This window comes from Dermacentor albipictus, chromosome 6 (genome assembly GCF_038994185.2).
Source record: "Dermacentor albipictus isolate Rhodes 1998 colony chromosome 6, USDA_Dalb.pri_finalv2, whole genome shotgun sequence".
Classification (NCBI taxonomy): domain Eukaryota; kingdom Metazoa; phylum Arthropoda; class Arachnida; order Ixodida; family Ixodidae; genus Dermacentor; species Dermacentor albipictus.
The window spans coordinates 141,437,494-141,452,858 of record NC_091826.1 but is presented as its reverse complement, the minus strand read 5'-3'; the positions used below and the strand labels follow the sequence as shown (position 1 = coordinate 141,452,858).

General features: G+C 49.4%; 1 protein-coding gene across 1 annotated transcript in view; it reads right to left on the bottom strand.

Annotated features, from left to right (window-relative positions):
• Positions 1 to 1,558: 1,558 nt before the first annotated feature.
• LOC139047103 (ATP-binding cassette sub-family C member 2-like) overlaps positions 1,559 to 15,365 on the bottom strand; it is an 80,556-nt gene continuing 66,749 nt past the window's right edge. The window contains exons 4-5 of the mRNA XM_070521065.1: positions 3,847 to 4,157; positions 1,559 to 1,624 (exon numbers count right to left, since the gene is read on the bottom strand). Of these exons, the coding sequence (XP_070377166.1) occupies positions 1,559 to 1,624; positions 3,847 to 4,157 (377 nt within the window). The remainder of the gene's footprint in view (positions 1,625 to 3,846; positions 4,158 to 15,365) is intronic.

Below are 15,365 nucleotides of genomic sequence, written 5' to 3'. Positions count from 1 at the left end.
GCTTTCCTTGTAGTGTCATAAATATTGCACAACCATCTTCAGGCTTCTTGCTGCAGTTATATGTGCAACAGCACGGCATAGCGTTAGCACAGAGAGCAGGGGACGCACCGTAGAACGTTCGCTACACCGAGCTATTGGCCTCGAGCTCCACCACTGGAAAAGCTGGCGCCACCGTCGGCGTGACGTGCTAGGAGGGATCACATGGACATAGCGGCCGCGTCGGCTGCTTCGGGCGCGGCGAAGCGAGCTGAACACGAGTTTAAATTCCCTCGTACGCTGCGGTCCTCATTTAGTGGCGAAATTTTCCCGCTTCGAGTGTCTCCTTTACAACGCTTGAAAGCACTACAATAGGTAGTGGCTGCATTTGAAGGCGCGCAACATGGTAGGCTGCTGCTTGGTGCCGCAGGGCCGGACGCACCCAACGGAGCCCGGTGTCAGCCTTATTCACACGTAGCCGCAGGACAAGAAGCTGCGTGAAGCTTGGCTCGCGAAACATAAAACCGGCAAACAGTCATCGGCTACAACTCGGGTATGCAGCAAGCACATATGCGAGGAAGATTTCTGCTACGGCGCCCGGTCTGCGATGTTCTGAAAACGCGCACTGAGACGCTCGCCCGAGTCCGCTGCCCGATTAATGTCATGGCGGTTAGGCCTATGAACTTGTCGATGCTATAGATACTGGCAAGTTTAGTGGAGTGGAAAGGCAGCGGTAAGAAGCACATTTTAAAAAAGCATGGCATATGGTCATGTTTGTGTTATGAATTAATGTACTGGATTACAAAAAAGGAGCACCGGAAAATTGCACGCCGATAAACATACAAACACCGATAAACATACAGTGCGACGCAACTCGAGAAATAATATTGAAAGGTCAAAGAATTTAGAAGAAAAAAAAAGATTGAATCGTCGCGACAATGAAATTATTTTTGAACAGCTCTGATAGCGCCCACGCAACAATGGTTGCTTGTATACTGTCAAATGCTCATATTCTGCGGCGTAAAGCACATTGCACGGCGCGAAAACGCGCGCGCGGAGAAAGTGAAACAGCGCGCGGACAAGCATGCAGACGCGCAGACGGTCACTGCGAATCTGCGCTATCACTGCATTGAGGCTTCGTTCTATTACACTCCATTTAGTTATACAAACACTATAAGAACGTATTTCACATAGCTTGCTCTCAGCGTTTACCTACCTTTCACGCAAGAAGCCGGTTCGGGAGACTCCATCGGGGCGACCGTGCGCAGTGGCGTTAACTGTACGTATTCGGTAAAGAGATAGCGTCTGTAAACGATTGTGTGCTTTCAGTTTGCCCAAGATTCGCTGCAGGCGCCGTGAAAACTCCAGCGCTAGTTCCCCATACTCGGCGGGAGCCCTAGTGTCAGTGTCGATGGGACCTTCCGCACGGAATCCAGCATCCAGATGTCGCATGGTGGCGCTGACACAGATGTGGTTGCACAGTCGATTCCTATGGCGTACACGGTGACCACCTGCCGTTTTCTTTGATGAGGGGCAGCAGTGCACATTCCACTGGCATGTTGATAACTGGAGTTATCGGTGATCACAGCTGCTCCTGGGTGACGATAGCTACGAGCACCTGCGTGGCGAAGAGCAACGGGCTAGTTGTCTGCATTGTGGTACAGCAACCGAGCCCACAAACATGACCATATGTCATGCCTTTTTTAATGTGCGTCTTACTGCTCCCTTGTCGTTCCAGTGAACTTGCCAGTTTCTAGCATCAACAAGCTCATAGGCGAAATTGTCATGACATTAGCCGGGCAGCGGGCACGGGCGAGCGTCTCAGTGCGCGTTTTCTGCTGCTCGCTGAACATCGCCGTCCCGGCGCCATAGCAGAAATCGTCCTCGCGTGTGTGCTTGCTGTATACCCGAGTTGTTGCTGACGGCTGTCTGATGGTTCTAAGTTTCGCAAGCTAAGCTTCACGCAGCTCCTTGTCCTGCGGTTACGTGTGAATAAGGCTGACACCGGGCTCCGGTACGTACGTCCGCATTGCGGCACCGAGCAGTAGCCTACCATGCTGTACACCTCCAAAGGCAGCCACTACCTATTATACTACTTTCAAATGTTGTCAAGCAGACACCCAAGGTGGTAAAGCCTCACCACCTAATGAGAACCATAGTGCAGCAGGGACTTTAAACTTTGGTTTTCAGCTCGCTTTGGCACTTACGCAGCAGCCGATGTGGCCGCTGTGTCCACGTGATCCCTCAAGCCACGTCACGCAGATGGTGGCACCAGCTTTCCCATTAGCCCTTCGCAACTACACGCGATGCCCATGGGAGCCGCTTTTCAGGAGCAATTTTTCGTTTCACTCGTGCCTTGTCGTTGTCATCGAGTCCGTCTCTTCATATCGGCCTGGCACGCCGCAGCACACTCAAGTTTACTACAATTCATATTAACGCGATAGCGTTAAGGAGCTCGTGTCGCAGAAAAGCCGGTGTCGTCGGCGTCGGGTGTCGGCGTCGGCGGCGTTGACCGTGAGCGATAAATCACGGCAGGCGCTTCATAAATAAAAAGCAACTTCCAAGATTGGCCCGGTGGGAATCGAACCCAGGTCTCCGGAGTGTGAGACGGAGACGCTACCACTCAGCCACGAGTTCGATGCTTCCAAGCGGTGCAAACGCGCCTCTAGTGAATGCGGTGTTGCCTTCGAAACGAGCCGTGGAACGTTATACTGCGGTGTATATCGGTAATTATGAACATGTAACGTACAGAAGTCACAATTACACGAGTTGCGAAGTGCGTTTCCGCTGCATTTCTTCTGCGCTTTCCGCACACGCAGAGCCATCTTGCGGCAAACACAGAAGACCCCTTCCTCTCAATGTACGGCGCTGCCCCGACAGGAGGCGCGCCGCGCGCGCATTGGGACCGCTGCCAGGCGCGTCGCGGGACTCCCTCTCCCCTGACGACGCTTCGCCGTGCTTCCGGTTTAGATTACTATCTATCTCTCTGCCCGTGCCGATCACGACGTTTGGCTGGCGAGACACCGAGTTCTTTGGTTCGTTTCGTTCGCTCAGGCGCACGTTTCGTTGCCGCGCCAAACGCTGCGTTGCTCGACGCTCACCGCGTGATAGGTGGGCGCTAAGTCCGATGCGGGGCGCATCGTAAGTGATTGCTGTGCCGTAGCGCATTGTCTTATACCCCTTGGCGGGTCGACGGGAACGCTGTCGCGTCCCACTCTTGAAGGCGAAGCTTAAGCGTCCTCCAATTTTTGCTCCTAAAGCTGCTAGCCTAACTTCGTCTAGCATTCGTATAACACAATGTGTTGCTATCACATTCATTGCTTCGCCCTTGCTTCGCTGGGGGCGAAATGGGAAAACACCCGTGTGCTTAGATTTAGGTGCACGTTAAAGAACCCCAGGTGGTAGAAATTTCCGCAGTCTTCCACTACAGCGTGCCTCATAATCAGAAAGTGGTTTTTGTACGTAAATTCCTACAATTTATTATATTTATTATTCGCCCTTGCTGCGAAACTGACTTTTTTATTTCTAAACAAAAATAAGTTTGATCCTATGGAGACAGTGCCGTGTTATTTTTTTTTTTTGATGGAGTGGGGGTAGGGCGTCGTATGTCGCACTCTCCAAATAGACCATGATGCAGGCATGCTGTGTTTTCACTTTTAGCGCTACAACGCTATAAATACTAAATATTTACGAACGAGAAAATGGAAACAAAACTGATATCTTTGAAGAACAGACCGAAATACTCACTCAATGTCTTGCTTAGTTATGTGTCGTTGTCTGTTGGGCCCCCAACTGCAACTCCCCATTGGTGCATGAAGGTAAATAAAGAAATAAAGAAATAAATTTGTTGCGAGGAGATTTTGGGCTTACTGTGCCGACGGCGAACACGATGAGCACCACCAAACCGACCACGATGACAGCAGTGCTCTCGGTCCCGATGACCGCCAACCGGCAGAGGGCCACCAAACCGTTCTGAACCATCTGGCGGCTTAGTGTGGCCATGCGGTTGTCCACTCCGCTGAGATCAGCGGTGAAACGATTTAAAATCCTCCCTCGTGGTGTTGTGTCGAAGAACGACACTGGGCTGAACAGCACTCGTTCGAGCATTTCGTGGTGGAGCGCGCACGACAGTCGATTCATGGCGAAGGAGAGCAGCACGCTTCCCGCTAGGCGGCTGGCCACTGCGAAGAAAATAATTTCCGTGAACATCCACTGGTTTGGCCACACGAGTTCATTAGCACACTACTATTGCCTACTGAGAGTGAAACTTCTCCTAAGCACCATACAGCCTGAAATTGACAATTGACCGGATTAGCAAAAATATACAAGAAACAGAAATCTGAAAACACTCAGCGAGTTCGTTCTTCGCGCTTTCTCAATCGACTATAAATGCTCGCTGAAACGGATGGGACAAATTTTGGATACGCGTAGTGTACAACTACCGTAAAATATTCGCGCCACAAGATAAAGCGCCGCTTGTAATTGCGATACCAATTATATAGACACTCCAGGCGCTGTTATGTTTGAAGCCGGGCATGAAATAGATGGTAGCTGGCCCATGCCGTCGTCCAACTTATCCACAGGGAGGAAGTTGTTGAAGGGAAGGACTGCTTCTCATCGAGAACGAAGAATATGGGTTTATTTACAGTATCTATATAAGGACGTTACAGTTCATCAGTCTTGCATGACTGCGAAAGAAAGCACCCTCAGCAGCCGCACAACAGCTGCTTCTAAACATCCTGTCCTCCCTAGATCCCTAGGTGAGGGCAAAAAACGATCGATCAGAGTCATCGTAGCCAAGCTGCCTATGAGCGGGAGGGCTTACACATACACTTCCGCAAAAAGTATCACTGCCCCCCCCCCCCCCCCTTGAGTTGAGACGGTCTTCGCAGAACAGGGTCTAGCGTGTTGAAAGGCGCGTGGGATGGTGCCACCAAATACATTCCTTCGGGAACTTCCCCGCTCCCGACAGACCAGGTCCGTAATATCGAGTTCACTAAGAAAGCCTGGTTCGTCGACCTCGTTTAGTCATAGTGGTGCCACGGGGGTGTTGTGCGGCATAGCGTCGCGCCTACCAAACGAGTCGCCGTGGAGGGGAGCGGAATGATCTCATGGTCGCTTTGGGGAAGCTCGCCACGCTCGCAGCTGGCTGAAAAAACTTTGCATGTGGGTACCTCTGCAGGCCGTTCATAACAGCTCCTCCATGGCCCGGAAAATGTCGACTGTCCAGCGGCTGACAACCGCTTGGCAGGAAGAGAATGGCTGGTGGCAAGGGGGTGATGCCTTGGCTTGCAGCTACCACTTGTGTAATCATGTCCCCACCCAAAACACTCCAACAAGGACAAGTTACTGCAAAATGAACCCCACAACACGGCTGTGCGCTGCGATGACATATCTCGGATCTCACTTTAGACCCGCTAGGCTTCACGGAAAACATAGGTGCTGAAACAAAAAAAAATGCTGCATTTCGCTACGCCAATTTTAGAAGTAATTTTGCGCTGACAAAGTGAGCAATCATGGAGGGAATCCTGCTAAATGAGAAGGGATCTTCTTGGCATAACAAACTTTACAATAACAACCTAAAATTTAGGCGGGATCCTTAAACGCAGGATTCAAATCAGCCTGCTCAAACCATCCGCATTGCTGTGCAACATTCCCTTCTTATATCTAACCGACAAGTTGTACTCTTGGAGAGTGAAGCTCCATCGGAGCAAGCGGCCATTTTTGTGTGACATTTGATTGAGCCACGTGAGAGGGCAGTGGTCGGTCTCGAAGATGAACCTCGCTCCGTTCAAGTAACACGACAACTTCTGGGCTGCCCAATCCAAACAAGCGCATTCCTTCTCTGAAGCGCTTCAGGCTTCCTCTCTATCAGTTTGTTTACGGCGGGTCTAGAGGATAGGATGTTCCTCATTATCGTCGCTGACCTGACTAAGTACCACGCCCATACCTCTGTCGCTTGCGTCGCTATGAACTGTAAATTTTTTGTGTAGTCTGTCGCGCGAAGCGCAGGACCAGAAACCAATAGCGTTTTCAAACTTTGCAAAGCGTTCTCTTTGTCCTTATCCCAGAGCACGCTATTCGGTGCTCCCTTTCGGAGGGCGTCCGCTAAAGGACTTCCTATTTGCGAGTAATTCGGAATGTACCGTTGATCATACCCCACAAGTCCCAAAAATGAACGAATGTCTGTCTTCATTTTCGTGCGCGGCTGTGCAAATTCTCCAATCCTAGCTGTTTTCAGATCGGCCAGCCGTCTCGTGCCCTGACCGACAACAAGGCCCAGATAAGTAACCTGCGAGCAGCCAAACCTGCTTTTTTTCCGCTTTCATCGCTAAGCCGGCTTCCCTCAACCATGACAACACCTGTATGAGGTGCAATACGTGCTGTTCCCAGCTATTCGAAAAAATTGCTACATCATCAAGATATGGCAAGGCGAACTCCTGCAAGTCTTTCAGGACAATATCCATTGACTTATGCTATCTTCGGCTGGTCGCTTCCATCCCCCGAAGCAGAGTCGGGCAGATCCGGCGTTCCTCGAGCTCAGAGGTAGAGGACGAGCGCGCATGCCAAACGTGCGACTCGCTCTCGGAGGAGGCAATGGCAGATGATAAACCACGTGACTACTACCAACGTCCGATGTTTCGCTTATCGAAAGCTCCCGGCGCTGCCGGGAAAACCGGCGGACGCGCCGGCGGGACGAGCGTTCGTCGCAGTGGCCTAGGTTGCCTAGGTTACGGTGGGCCGTCGCCAACAGCAGCGACGCGGCTCTGCGATGACTTTTCAATTTCGACGACTGCTCCGACGACAGGGTTCGGAGCGCCTCAGAGCGCTCGAAGGTGGAGGAGAGCAATCGAGAAGAACCAGCCGAACGCAGGGCGGGCACCCTCTTTCAACCAGCCGAAGACAACGCCGCTCGCGAGAGCGCTCCAGAGCGCTCAGAAACGACCAGTCGAAGATGGCATTAGAGAAGCTAAACGGCGCGTTCTTCAGCCCTAAGTTGATTGCGAGAGGGTGGAAAGTGCCTACAGATAAGATAAATGTGGCATAGCGGCTGGCACTTTTTGAACGGGGAACTTGCTAGTACCCCCGCACGAGATCTATAGTTGAAATGTATTCAGCAGCGCCAACTCTTCCAATTCATTCCTCAATGTTGGGTATCGGGTACAGCTGATCCCTACTGATGGCATTTATCCTGCTGTAATCAACACACGGACGAGGGTCCTTGTTAGGGGGTTCTACAAGTATTAGCGGTTGCGTGTTGTCACTCTCAGCGGGCTCAAGAACTGCCAACTCTAGAGAGCGCTGTATCTCAGCCTCCATAATTTCTCTCTGTCGTGGAGACACCCTGTAAGGCTTTAATTTACGGGTTCAATTGACGTCAGCTCTATTTGATGCGTTATTAGTTCGGTTCTACCCGGCCGATCGCTTAATCTCTCGAGATATTCTCCCAACAGCCCTCTTAGCTCATCTAGCTGCTCGGGTCTAAGAGAGTGCGAGCTTACCGAATGTTTTACCACTGCTTCCAGGCTGATTTCAGAGTTGGAAGTCGCCTTACACTCATTAAAATCGGTAGTAGTGTCATCCTCCTCCTTGATGGTACAGTTGACGTAAGCGTCACGCCACTGAAACCACTATCTGGGCTTCCGGATCTCGTTTTAAGTCGGTGCATCGCTTCCCTCTATCTTTACCACAATTTGTTTTACAGTCCTATCCTTTATCAAGCACCATACATCACGCCCGCAGCGCGCATATCATACCGGACGAGTCACTCGCTGCAAGTTTCACGACCACGCTCAGGAACATCAACATTTTTAGCCTCGTTTTTTCATCGCATGGCGGCAGACTGGAACGGCCTCCCTGCTGCCATTGTCGAAATAATCTGCCCATCCGTATTTTCCCAACATGCTATTGATCATCTCCAACTACATTGTACATGATTTTTCCTTATATGTGTTGTTTGTATTTACTAGCGTGTATGTTGGTCTACATGTATAGACTTTGATATGTGTAAATACATGTATCAATATACTTGAATATTGTCACGTGGTCGTGACGTCAAAGAACACAGTAGCAATACTGTGAACAAGAAAACTAACCTTTATTGGGAGAACCTGTGCCCACAAAACAGGCTACACTTATAGCGCAACGATAGCGGCGAACACGCTCGGCGATCGTCGAAAATCTGCTCAGCGGGTCAAGCGCGTCTGCTTTTATACAGCAGTCGTCGAATGTTCCAGACTAATCGTTGGGACCCGAATGCCTTCTACAAAGTTCTACACCATTCGCGTCAAGCGATGAAATCAGATAACAGAATGTTTGGTGATAGCAGACAGAGGATAGAAGCATCGACAATTTTTCAGAAATTCCGATAAGTGCAGGCGCGTCCCGCGCAGTGCGATAACATTTGCTAAGCGGCAAAACGTGTCACCCGGTAAAGATAAGTACACGTGTCAATATCCATACTATGTATGTGTATATATATGAGTACTTGAACTTGAAAGGTACTTGAACTAGTGTTAATTCGAATCTTGCACCCACCCCTTATGTAACACCCCTCAAATCGGGGGTCTTTAAGGAAGATAAACTGAACTGAACTGAACGACTCCGCTCCGCTCTACGTGCGGCTTCGTCAAATTGCAGTGGTGTATCATCACCTCCTTCTGCGACCAGGCATTTTCAGAGCATAGTTAGTATCTGAAAGTTTGTGCAACACTTTAAGAGGCCCGTCCCAGTGAACTTCAAGCTTGTTCTTTCTTGAAGGTTTGAGGATTATTACCTGGTCTCCCGCGTTAAACGTACGAAGCCTCGTATTTTTGTCATAATAGAATTTGGCATTCTTTTGAGCTACAACCATGTTTTTTCGACTACTTTTTGGTTGCACTGAGCCATTCCAGCAGATTTAGCACGTATTCTCCTACAGTTGGTCTCTCATCTCTTTCATCCACACCTCTCTTACCGTTCTCAGTGGAGAATAGAGTGTCTTCCCATACATTAGTTCTGCTGGCGAGAACCCTGTAGCCTCATGAGGAACCGTTCGCAAAGCAAACGAAATGGCCGGAAGACAATTCTCCCAGTCCTCCTTGTGTTCGTAACATAGCACCCGCAAAACTCGCTTAAGCACTGAATGCCACCTCTCTACACTATTTGACTGAGGATGATAGACGGAACTGTGCATCATCTTTACCCCGCACTTTTCCAAGAATGTGGAAGTCAGTGCGCTAATGAATACTGACCCTTGATCCACCTGAACTTTGGCTAGAAACCCAACTCGTCCAAATACTGTCAAAAACGGGCCATATACTTAGGTGGAGCTGAGCTCTTTCAGAGGGATTGCTTCTGGAAACTTTGTAGCCGGACACAGCAGGGTAAACAAGTTCCTAGTAACCCGACTTTATTTTTGGTAGAGGCCCTACCATGTCTATGACAAGTCGTCTGAAAGGTTCTGTTATTAAGGAAAGTTCGGTTACCTTTAGTGGAGCTTTCCATGTTTCTTCTGGTTTACCCGAGCGCTGGCAGGCGCCGCATGGTCTCACAAAGTTTTCTACGTCTTCGAAACAGCCAGGCCAGTAATATTCCATAAACAATGTTTCCTTTCATTCATTTATGCCTAGGTGGCCGGACAACCCTTTCCCATGACCGGGGCTCAAAAAGTCCTCCCTTTAGTTAGTAGCGACGCCTAACTGATCTAGAATCCGCCCCTTTGGGTCCTTGTGGTGCCATTACAACAACCCTCCTCTCTCTTGTATCGTCACGTTACGCCTATTATTGCTTTCTTTAGCTGCGTGATGCAATTTAGGTAAACTTTCATCATTTACGTTAGGCAATTAAGGTAAGCTTTCAGCTGATCAAAGTCTTTTGAGGCCGGTGAATGAAACGATCATATCTCGCTTGCGAGTGCGTCAGCAGGCGTTTCCTGCAGGCGTGAAATTTGACACCCTAGGGATACGCTCTCATTAAGCTGGTCAGCTGGCAGGCTTTCCTCAACCGTTTCTTCGCCCTTCGAGCCTAGATCAGATTCGGTTACCGAAGTTACCTGTATTGTACTCCCGCTGGAGCAGCTTTTGGATTTTCAGCCGAAACCGGCGCGATTTCACGAGCTTTGTCTCGCGTCAACACCCTGTACTACGCCCTCTCAAGTTTAAGCCCTCTGTCATGCAGTAACTCATCCTACCAATTCGAAAAAATCTAAGGGCACTGCCGCGACGAAAATTTGGAAACTATAGCTTCGGTCACGAGCTCCCGGAAGGGTCCACTGATTATGAATTTGGCCATGGGCAGACACACGCTGTGTTCTTCTACAACATGTTTGATCCATGCCACTTCTGCAGTGAACTCATCTACCATCACGTAAGACGGATGGACAATGTCCATAGTGGCGGCACTGTCTCACAGCACCCGGCATGGTTTGCCATTAAATTGCAGGTCGTGAAGATATGGCCTTAAAAGTTCCATATTCTCGTCTTTTTCATCCACGTAGGAGAAAAATTACGCTAGGCTTCCTGCAGTTTACTGCAATATGTCCGAGTTTGTGCACTTATAGCAGCGCATCGGTCTACAAGATTCGAACTTTCTTTTCTGCTCCTTTTGTATGGTTTCCCCGTTTGAATTATCCTCGCTCTTTTCTGGGGGCTTTTCCGCCACGTCTATAGGCTCTGGTCGTCTAGCATGCGAACCCTTTTTGAATGGAAATGGTTTCCGCGATCCATTTCCATCCTCGGCGTTCAGCTGTCTACGCGTTGCGTACTCTTCGGCTAATTCAGCCACCCTTTCGCAAGTGTTTACATTTCCCCCGTATTGCACCCACAGCTTCACAGATTGGCGGTGCTTTTGGAAAACTGCTCTAGACACACGCATTTATTAATCTTGTCTCTGCTTTCGTACGCTGCCGTATGCAAACTTCGGATACCCCTCACTATCGTTCTTGCCCGTACTTCTAAATCATTGACGAAAAGCTTCGGCTGAAAGGTTGTACTTCTTCAAAAGACTACCCTTAACCTTTGCTTAATCATATGCATCTTGTGCACTGAGTCTGGCGATTACTTCCGCAGCCTCACACGGCAACATAGACAGCAACCGCTGTGGCCATGTACTAGGACCGAAGTTCATCTTCTTGCAAGTCCTTTCGAAATTTCCTAGGAACAAGCCTATGTCGTTCCCGACCTCAAATGGCTTTAATAGCCTGTCCATGCGGTACAATTCTGCCTCACTTGATCGTCCCAGAGCCCCTTCTTTTCCTTGAGACAACTCCAAACCTTTGCTTTCAAGTTCAAGTTGCATTTTTTTAACTCGCTACCTTCCACTCGTTCCTCTCTCTCTGTGTCCCGTTCTTCTCTGTCCCGTTCTTCTCTGTCCTGTTCTTCTCTCTCTCTGTCCCCTTTCTCTCTTTCGTTCAGAAGTTCCAACCGCATTTTAATTTCTTCCTCACTGGCCTGTTCGGAAATTAGCTGCAATAATTCCGATTTTAGCATGTCCTTGCGCACCTCTAGGCCCATTTCCTCACCAACAATCAACAATTCCCCTCTCAGCGGTGTCGTTAACTCCAACATTGCTGCTTTACTGCCTTGCCTCGCTAAACCTACCTAGGAAAACACAACCTAGCTAACAATCAAGAACCTAGCTTCCCTACTGTTCTAAACAGAACAACCACAAAATGAAGCCTAGAGAGTCAAAGCAAGAACCAAGCACTCACCGCAGACACAGCACTATGTCGAAAAGTCCATCTCACCGCTATCAGCCAGTTGTCAGGTTTGGAGTCGGGCATGACAAAGATGGTAGCTGGCCCATGCCGTCGTCTAACTTATCCACGCTGAGGACGTTGTTGAAGAGAAGGACGTCTTCTCATCGAGAATGAGGAATATGGGCTTATTTACAGTATCTACATAAGCACGTTGCAGTTCATCAGTCTAGCATAACTGCGAGAGAAAGCACCCTCAGCAGCCGCACAACAGATGCTTTAAACACGCTGTCCTCCCTAGATACCTAGGTGAGGGAAAAAACGTTTGACCAGAGGCATCGTAGCCGAGCCGCCTGTAAGCGAGAGGGCTTGCACACACACTTCCGCAAAGGTTTCACTGCCACCAGCGAGGTGAGACGGTCTTCGCATAATTAGGTCTTGCGTCTTGGAAGGCGCGTGGGACGGTGCCGCCAGATACATTCCGGGAACTCCCCCGCTCCCGACAGACTAGGTCGATGGTTGCGAGTTCACTTACAAAGTCTGGTTCGTCGACTTCGTTTAGTCATAGTGGCGCCGAGAGGTGTTGTGCGACACAGCGTCGTCCCAACAAAACAAGTCGCCGCGACAGGTGGGGAAGGCTTCCATGATCGCTTCGGGGAAGCTCACCACGCTCGTAGCTGCAGCTCGCTGAAAAAACGTTGCATCTAGGCACCTCTGCAGGCCTTTCTTAACAGCGCATATTCACCGTCAGCGTCCCTGTCGCCGTGATGTTCCCTATAAACTTCAACAGCGATAACACCATCGCCGCGAAGCGTATGCTGTACGTGGGAGTGAAATCTAGTGAGGGGAACCGACAATCACGGCTCAATCTCGGGAGTGTAAAGCAGTGAGGCGGTGAGGCATTGCGTCGTCTTCCGTCGCGCGCATGGTTCTGGGGAAAGGGTAGGGAGATGGGCACCATTGTACTCCGGCAGCAGCTGCGTTATGCGCGGTCGCGCACGCCCTATCTCGAAAGCGATTTGTGTGAGGGGCTGAGTATAGGTAGCCTAGGTGCGGCGGCTTTTGATACCTTTGCGCGTGCTGCCTTCTCATGCCTTAGTGTCCGTTGAAGTGACAGGCAGCACGTAGGTCAGTTTGTTCGCTGCTGTTGTCGCGCTTCCTAGAGCCATCGTTTTGACAGTGAGTGTCCGAGATCATCGAATGTGATCTGTTCTTGTCTGCCGGTTCGTGCTGACATTACGCTTGTTAATTTAGTTAGTAAGCGAATGCTTGCCAGTTTTTACGGCTGACAAATCTACTATTCTTACTTCATATAGCTGTCTACCATTTCGCTATCGTAGTTGATGATTCGCATTTCGTGTGAAACTGCAACGTTTTCTAGTTAAGAGAGCTACAGACGATCACAAGTTACCCCCCTCCCTAGCCATTCTTTACCTCAACTAGTTCGCCTAGTTGTCGGCGTTAAGCTCCGCCTTCACTGGCTCTGCGCCATGATGCGGCGTGGTTTACTTCCAGTTGTCTTAGGGCCAGCGCGCGAAACCTTTCCACCCTCTCCGCTAGCCGCCTGGCCGTCGATGTTCAGCGAGAGCTATCGAAGCAGCGTGCGTTGCGAGCGTTCTGACACAGCGCCGAGCGTGTCCAGTATTGTGGTAACCACAGGCGGGCTGGGCGTGTTGCCTGATTGGCAGAGATGTAAACTCCATCCGCTCCATACTACTACCATGCTGTCGAAGGAGCTTTATCGCAGACGTACTTGAGCAGCCTCATCGGCCAGCATGGTGCAGCCACCTGGTGGGGCAGAGCTTACCAGCCAGAACAGAGAGCTAATGATGCTGTAAACAAGGGCCATATAATGTGAAACTATTCCAATCTGTTTTTGTTTCAATCTCCTGGCGTCCGATTTGCGTAACCACCGACACAAAGATCTGGCGGTAACCCGCAGCATTGTTTGAAAATCCCAATGAAACACTCTTCTCATTTATAGGATGTCACTTTCCTTTGCTTTCAAAGCGAATAGCATTGTCTGCATTGAGCAGTTTTCTTATCTAATTAGCTGAGAAGAAGCGGGAAGCACACTCAAGTGGTGAGAGTTTCGATGGGGCCGAGTCAGCATAGTGAATGTAGGTAACCGGAGAAGGAGGGTGGTGCCGGCGTCTGCGATTGGTCCGCTTCCACTTACATAGCTTGCGGTGGCTGTTTGAAAACGCGACGCCGTGCAAGGTGAGGTCAGAAATGCCGCTAAAACGAATAATCAGCAATGAAGTGTTGGAAGAGCGATGTCGTATGCCGAAAGGTCTCGATAACGTTACATTGCCACGTATTTTTTTCATTATACGCAAATAAATCCATGCCTTCCGGCAACTTCAAGTAGCCTGTTCCACAGTGATCGGCAGACATCCATCTTCCATTCCTTTCAAAGCGGGGCATTCTCTGGCTTTTCAGAATTGACCAGTCTCTGGCAGTTTCTGGCTTTCAGAACTGACCGCGTCAAACTGACCGCGTCAGGTTGACGCAGTCAGTTAGCACACTTTTGTGACGCCGCGTGGCAGACAGGTGAAGTTAGCGCAGCCCGAAACGCTTGATCAGTAGCAATTGATCAAGCGACACCTTTCTCACTAATGACGAAAAAGTAGTTTTTTGTTTCGTTCGGTCTAATGATGCCTAATCACACACACACACACACACACACACACACACACACACACACACACACACACACACACACACACACATATATATATATATATATATATATATATATATATATATATATATATATATATATATATATATATATATATATATATATATGTGTGTGTGTGTGTGTGTGTGTGTGGTGTGTGTGTGTGTGTGTGTGTGTGTGTGTGTGTGTGTGTGTGTGTGTGTGTGTGTGTGTGTGTGTGTGTGTTCACATATATCATATATGACGTTTTCGCGGTTTTCATGACATCGCGTGACAGGCAGGCGCACGAGGACTAGATTGACTGGAAAATTTTTGGACAACCGTGGAGGGCCGATTGCAGAATTGGGATAGAAAAGCTTGGAATAGCTTTACGTTATATTGCCCTAAGTGAAATATACATCTGAGACATTTAAAAAGACAACGTTTCAGGTTCACACACCTGCCCAAAATTTGCACCAGCAGCGCAGTACAATACATTTGGTCACTGCTACATTAGTTCCATGTTCGGTTCAGCTCTGTACCACCCGGTGGCTGTACCAACGAGGTCGTTCCAATGCCCCTCAATGGTTAAGCATGCGCCATCCTTTTAACTTTTACGTCGCTGCGCGGGCTATCCGCCTCTCTCCCTTATCCGCGCCCGTCTTCCCTTTCCGATTGGACTACAGCCGTCACGTGACAGCACGCGCTCTTCCATTTTATTGTTCTTTACATCTCAGAAGAAAGCGTGCACTTTTAGAAGTCTCTCTGGCACCATTTTTTTATGCAGTGAACAAATACACGCCGTAGTGTACGTAGTATGTAGTGACGGTATCTTCCGTCGTGAATGTGTCGTTACGAACAGCGCGCTTCCTTGGCGCTGTTCCTATTCTTCCTTACAAGTTGCTGCGCATACAGCTGCCATAATCGCTTGAGTGAAAGAAAAAAAATCCTTTTTACAGTGCCATCCCGCAAACAAATTGTGAAGCGAAGAAACTATTCGACGCACCAGATCGGTCGCGCAAGCTTCAACGAGCCACCCTCCATGCGCGGTGG